This window comes from Anomalospiza imberbis, chromosome 19 (genome assembly GCF_031753505.1).
Source record: "Anomalospiza imberbis isolate Cuckoo-Finch-1a 21T00152 chromosome 19, ASM3175350v1, whole genome shotgun sequence".
Taxonomy (NCBI): Eukaryota; Metazoa; Chordata; class Aves; order Passeriformes; family Viduidae; genus Anomalospiza; species Anomalospiza imberbis.
This window is the reverse complement of record NC_089699.1, coordinates 695,156-701,533: the sequence shown is the minus strand read 5'-3', so window position 1 is coordinate 701,533 and position 6,378 is coordinate 695,156. Positions and strand designations below refer to the sequence as shown.

Here is a 6,378-nt window from a genome sequence, read left to right as displayed (position 1 = left end):
GCTCCCCGAGCGGCCCCGCCGCCGTGCGCGGCTTCCGGCGCCGGGCGGGGAAAGCGCCGCCACCTGCCCCGGGCCCGGGCCCGCTGCAGCCACCGCTGGCCGTCCCCGGGCCGGGCGCCCCACGGCCGCAGGGACCCGCCGGGCAGCGGGGTCAGGGCTTCCCCGGCAGGGCCGGGCTCCACGGGCGGCGGCGGCGGCTCGGGCCGTGCCGGGGGTGGGCGCCGCCGCCCCCCCCGGCCCGGGGCACCGCGCGACGTGGCGCAGCGTGGAGCCCTCCCGAGCGCTCGTCCTCCCGCGCATCCTCCGGTCGGACCCTCTGCCCGACCGCTCTCCCCCCGGGACGCGGGTCGCGCACCTGCCCCGCGGGCTGTGCCGCCCCCCGCCAGCCCCGTGGGGCCGTGCTGAGTCACGCGTGGGGCGGGAGCCGGACTGCCCGCGCCCCCCTCCCCGCGCCGCCGTGCCCGGCCCCCGCCCGCCCCCTCCCCGCCTCGCTCCCCGGCAGGGCTGCGCCAATCCCCCGGCCCCGCCGCTGACGGGCAGCCGGGCCCGGGAGGCGCCGCCTCCCTGACGTCTCGCTCCGGGATTTGCACGGTTGCGGTGCCGCCGCTCAGTGTCTGTCGGGCCGGCGGCGGGAGCTGCCGGAGCCCGAGCCCAGCTCGGCTGCAGCGCGGCCCGGCCCGGCCCCTCCCGGCTGCGGGATGGAGCTGCCGGCGGTGGGCGAGCACGTCTTCGCGGTGGAGAGCATCGAGAAGAAGCGGATCCGAAAGGTGCGGGGGGCGGCGGCGGCGGGGGGCGGCGGGGCCCGGGGGCGCCGGGGGTGGCGGTTCCCGCTGACGCCGTGTCTTTGCCTCCCGCGCCGCTCAGGGCAGAGTCGAGTACCTGGTGAAATGGAGGGGATGGTCGCCCAAGTGAGTACCGGCACCGGGCGGCGATGGGGCCGGGGATGGGGCTCTGGGAAGGGCCCCGGCCGGGGCGGCGAGAGGCGGCGGCGGGGCCCGGCGGTGACGGCGGCGGGAGCCGAGCGGGCGGCGGCTGATGTGCACCAGAAAATGGCTCCTTCCCCCTTTCCCTCCTCGGGAGTCGGGCTCCATATTGCAGAACCGAGCGGGGAGGGGGGGCAGGAAGGGGGGAGAAAGGGGGAATAACCGCAAAAATCGTCCGCGTCGCCCCGCAGCTCCGAGAGCCGCTGCCGAGGCGGGGGCAGCACCGGCACCGGAGCGAGCGCGGCCGCTGCGGAGCGTTCGGGGTTTGCATGACAGTGCGGGCGGGGGGGCGCGGGGGGTCCGGGACGCGGCGGCCGGGTCCCTCCTCCGCCCCGCGGCCGCTTTCCTGGGTCCGGGAAAGGGGATTTGGAAAATTTCATCATGACATGCCTGGAATTCCTCCGGAATAATAACTGCGCTAAATAAACAGTACCGTCCCCGCGGCCCCCCCCGCCCATCCCCCTCCCCGGGACCCCAGCCCCACACCCTGCTCCCATCGGGCCCGGTGTTGCGGGGTAGCTCTGCCCGGGACCCCGGCCCCGCCGGCAGGGCCCCGCGGTGACGGCCGCTCTCCTCCCCTCTCCAAGATATAACACGTGGGAGCCGGAGGAGAACATCCTGGACCCCCGGCTGCTCATCGCCTTCCAGAACAGGTGAGCGGCGAAGGTTGGGGGATGCGGGAGGGGCGGCGGGACCCCGCTCCGCGCCGCTCCCGCAATTGCAGATGCGTCACGGAGCCGGGGGCCGCGGCGGGGGCGGGCGCGGGCCGGCCCCGGGCCGGGCCGGGGGGCGCGGCCCCGGCGGGGCGGGCGGTGCGGGGCCACCGGGCGACGCCTCCGGGTCAAGGTCCCCCACGCCGCGCCCCCCCCACGCCGCGCCTCGCGCTCCTTCTTCCCGGGATTCGATGCCGCGAGTCGAGGAGGCGGCGCTGCTGCTGCTGCGCTTGGACGGGCTTCGGCTTTTTTTTTTTTTTTTTGCTTTTTGCCTTTTTTTTTTTTTTAAAGCCTTTTTAATTTTTTTTTTCTCTTTCCGCGCATTTATTTCCTGGAGTGTTTTGGCGCAAAATGTGAACTTCAGCCCCTCCCCGCAGCGGGGAGGCAACAGCGGGGAAGGCGCCTGCTGCTTCCACAGGATGACCCGGCCCGCTGCCACCTGCGGGTCCCGGTCCCCTCCCGCTGCCCCCTCCCTTCGCCCACGTAGGGTCACTGCTACCACGGGCGCTGCCGTGCGGGGCAGGTGGCGCCGGGGGTCCATGTGCCGCCCTCGGGCTCACCGTGACGCTGTGTTCCCGCAGGGAGCGGCAGGAGCAGCTGATGGGATACCGCAAGCGGGGGCCCAAGCCGAAGCCGCTGGTCGTGCAGGTAACGCGCGGGCGCCCAGCCCCGCACCCCTGCGCTCTTTGCCGCGGGCCGTCCCCGGGGAGCCGCTTGCATTGGGTTTCATCATGCTGAGGAGCCTGAGTGCAGCCCAGGCGCCTCGCAAAGCCCCGGGGACCCTCAGCGCTGAGCTCAGCGGGTGCCCCAGCCCCCCTTCCCTCCCCTCTGGGCCGCGCCGCAGACGCGCTGTGCCCGTGCCCGGCTGGCATTAGCAGGCTGCTCGCGGGCTCGGCAGCGGCGGTCCCGCTCGGCCCCCGTTCCCAGACAGCTGATTGAAGGGGGCTTTTCTTCTTTTCATTGCTTCATTAATCTGGAGCAATGCACAGCCTCTAAGTTGGAGTGGGCTGGGGCCGCCTGCCTGAGGACGCGGTGCCCCAGGATGCAGCGTCCTGTAAGGAGAGCTGCCGGAGGGGCGGGGGGTCTGCCGGAGCCTTCGGCACCTGCCGCAGCTCTGGCACCTGGCTCTCCAGCCCTGTCTGACCGCAGCTCTTGCTTTTGCCCTGCAGCTTCCGTCCTTCGCCCGCCGCTCGAACATCCTGACGGGGCTGCAGGACCCGGCTGTGGACACCAGGCCCAAGCTGGACCTCAGCTCCTCTGGCAAGAGCCAGCAGCACCAGTATGAACTCAACAGCAAGAAGCACCACCAGTACCAGCCCAATGGCAAGGAGAGCAGCATGAAGCACCAGTCCCACAGCAAAGGGAAGTATTACTACCAGCTGAACAGCAAGAAGCACCACCACTACCAGCCCGACCCCAAGATGTACGAGCCCCATTACCAGCCCGGCAGCAAAGAGCCGCAGGGCCAGGCCTGCTTGGACAATAACAAGGCCCCCCTGGTCACCCACCCAGACAAGTGGGCTCACAGCCCAGCCAAAAACTTGCTGGGCCCAGTCAAGAACATCACAGCAGAGAGTAAAAATGGAGCTGAGAAGAACCTGTCCAATAGTACTGGGCCACCCCCCCGGGACAGGGTGACCAGCAATGGCCTTGGGGGAAAGATGAAGATCGTCAAGAACAAAAACAAGAATGGGCGCATTGTGATTGTGATGAGCAAGTACATGGAGAACGGCATGCAGGCGGTGAAGATCAAGTCTGGGGAGCCTCCCCGGAAGCGGGCTGCGGAGGAGAGGACTCCTAAGAAGGGTGGGGAGGAGAAGGTAGAGGCTTGGAGGAAGCCAGGGGAGGAGAGGGTGGTGGGCAGCAATGCCCTGAGTAAAGCAGAGGGCGAGAGCCGGCAGCCCCCTGCAGAGCTGGAGGAAGGTCCCCAAAAGACTCCCTTGGCCAAGGAGCTGCCCCTTCCTCCAGCAGAGCAGCCCTTGCAGCTCACTACCAAGCCGGACCTTGTGCCCTGGTCCCTGAGTCCCGTCTGCGAGCACAGCCCTTCCTCCATGGGACTGAACCTCTCCAGTGCCAGCTCGCGGAAGCGCTGCCTGTCAGAGCCGCACGCCGAGCGGGAGCCGGGCAAGAAGCGCCTGACCTCCCGCAGCATCAGTGCCCCCACCTGCCTCAGCCCCCCGGCCCCCGAGCGGCCGGAGCCGCCCGCCCAGCCGGAGGTCATCCTGCTGGACTCGGACCTGGACGAGCCCATAGACTTGCGTTGCGTGAAGCCGCGGGCGGAGGGCGAGCTGGCCCTGGCGCAGGTGAAGCCGGAGCTGCCGCCACCACCACCGGCTGAGAAACCGGCCCCGGAGCCTCCGCAGCCCCAGGAGGCCGCAGAGGAGGAGGAAGAGGAGGAGGCCGAGGCCCTGCAGGAATTCAAGCCCTTCTTTGGGAATATAATTATCACAGATGTGACCGCAAACTGCCTGACTGTGACCTTCAAGGAGTACGTGACGGTGTGAGGTGGGATGGCAGCCGCTCCCCGTGGGAGCTGCCCACCCATCCCGGGGCCGCCGGCCCCACAGCCTCCCTCCAAGGTACTGGTGCCCCTTCCCTGGAGCCCACGTGCCCCTGCCCGCGCCGCGGCGGCCAAGCCCGCCGTCTCCACCGAGGGGACGCCGGGACAGGGCCAGGCACGGTGGCCATCCCTGCCACGTGGGGTGACCTCGCCGCTGCTCCCGCCCCACAGCTGGGGGCTGCTCCAGGACCTGCAGGCAATGGGACACGCAAGGATGGGACCCGCCAGTTACTCAGAGTTATAGTATTATATTTTAACAGTGCTAACTTGTCAAGTGATTCTTGCTCCCGTTTGTACGTGGTGTTATTGAAATGTATTGTTTGAGCTGAAAGCTGGTCGCTCCCTGGCCACGCTAATATATTTATTTGTAGGTATTTATATAATGAAATATAAAGCCTAGATTTATGGAGTCCCTAGATCACCTTATAAACTATATCAAACGACTATTTTCTGTTCTCCTTTTTAACCATTGAGCATTTGTTAGTCTTGGTCCCTTGCCCTCCCCATGACCCGCAGGACCATCCCGTATATATTTTTTGATACTGTACACATGTGGTGTTTCTATGTGCAAAAAAAAAATCGTTATCTAAAGCTAAATGAGCTATTATAGAAATTGCTGCTATTAGAAATGTCTAAACTATAAGCTTCCAATTATTAATTGCTTGAATGTAAATATTAAATGGAGATGTTGAAAGTGCATTTGATGTTCTGCAGCTAGTGTAGATCGGAGTGCAAAGCCCAGCTGCTGCGAGCTGCCAGCGGCGCATCCTGGTCTGAGGGCTGTGTCACAGGGGAAGAAATGTATCATGCAATCATGGCAAAGGACTATAAACCTTTACAAAAACTACCGGGATTTGGAGTGCATTTGTTACAGCATTACGGATGGCAGGTCCCTGTGTGGGCCTGCTGCCCCAGAGCCGGTGCCTGCAGGTTAAAAAACTTGCTCTGAGGTGCAGCGTTTTGAATATAATTCAGTTTTCACCCCCAGAGTGTTGTGCCCACAGTGCTGAGGGCACCCTGTGTCGTGGGTGGGCAGCGAGGCCGCAGGAGCCCGAGGTGTGGTGCTTCCCTCCAGCAGGGCCAGGGCAGGGCTGGCCTCCTCCAGCGGGCTGGGGGGGTCTGTGATGGGAACCTGAGAAAGCTGTGGAAGCGCAGGCTGGGAAGGTGGCACAGTGGTGGGTGATGGTTGCAATCCCAGCAGTGTTGGGGAGGGTCACATATAAGAAGCTGAATGTCTCCAGAAAGGAAGATGGTCCAAATTCCACCAAGAAAGCTGCAACTGTCTCTGAACAAGATTAATAATTTGCTGGAATCTACTGGAAATACAGTGCAGGGCTAATTATTTGTGAGAGGGCTTACAGAGTGGTGGCCGAGATACAGTGCTCAGCGACCCCCTGTCACCTCCCCAAACAGAGTTGAGTGCCTGGGCAGTGCCACCCTCCCAAACCTGGTGCTGGCAAAACTGTCTCTGCTGCCAGCCCGTCTCCTCTTGGGCTTTTGGTCAAAGTCGAGGTCTCCTCCAGCAAAGGTCTTGGTTGCAATATTGTTGCTGTGTGTGGACCAGAGCCATGAGCTTGTGAGAAGCAAATTGAATTGGTGTGGGTAAGGTGGAGCCTGCAGTGATACCTGAGCCATGGGGTGAGGGACAGCCCCGTGTCCTGCTGTCACAGTGTCTCTCTGTCCAGGCATGGGGCAGTGCTGTTCCCACAGCACAAATCACCCCCCATCTTGTGTTGCCCACTTCTGGGCCACCTGGGCTTCCCAGGTGCCATTTCATTTACACAAATTCCAAACTCATCCTGGTAATTGTTCCTTTTTAAATCTGAGGGTGGTGTGGTGTCTGTGGGGAGGTGGGACAGCATCCAGCCAGGTGTGGGTCACAGTAGGAACCCCTGCGTGTGCCATTCAACCCAGGCCTTGCCTACAGCAGTTATGCCAGAGCTGGAGCACTTTACCAACGCAGTTTGGGTTGAATTGGTGGAAAAGTAACCACTGGGTGTGTGGATGCCGTTTTCCCAGCTGGAGCAGCCGAAGAGGCTTGTACCCAAGTGGGACAGTCGCCTGTAGACACATTGCTGCAGGTGCAGGCTTTGCTCTGGGGTAGCTCAGGTTGAGGTGGGAA

The 6,378-nt window shown here is 64.2% G+C and overlaps 1 protein-coding gene across 1 annotated transcript; it reads left to right on the top strand.

The window, feature by feature from the left end:
- The first annotated feature begins 545 nt into the window (after nucleotides 1–545).
- CBX4 (chromobox 4) lies at nucleotides 546–5,103 on the top strand. Its single transcript, XM_068209906.1, has 5 exons — nucleotides 546–767; nucleotides 865–908; nucleotides 1,571–1,636; nucleotides 2,278–2,344; nucleotides 2,866–5,103. Exons 1-5 carry the CDS (start codon nucleotides 699–701, stop codon nucleotides 4,198–4,200), a joined length of 1,581 nt encoding a protein of 526 aa, XP_068066007.1. The 5' UTR covers nucleotides 546–698; the 3' UTR covers nucleotides 4,201–5,103.
- The last annotated feature ends 1,275 nt before the right edge of the window (nucleotides 5,104–6,378 follow it).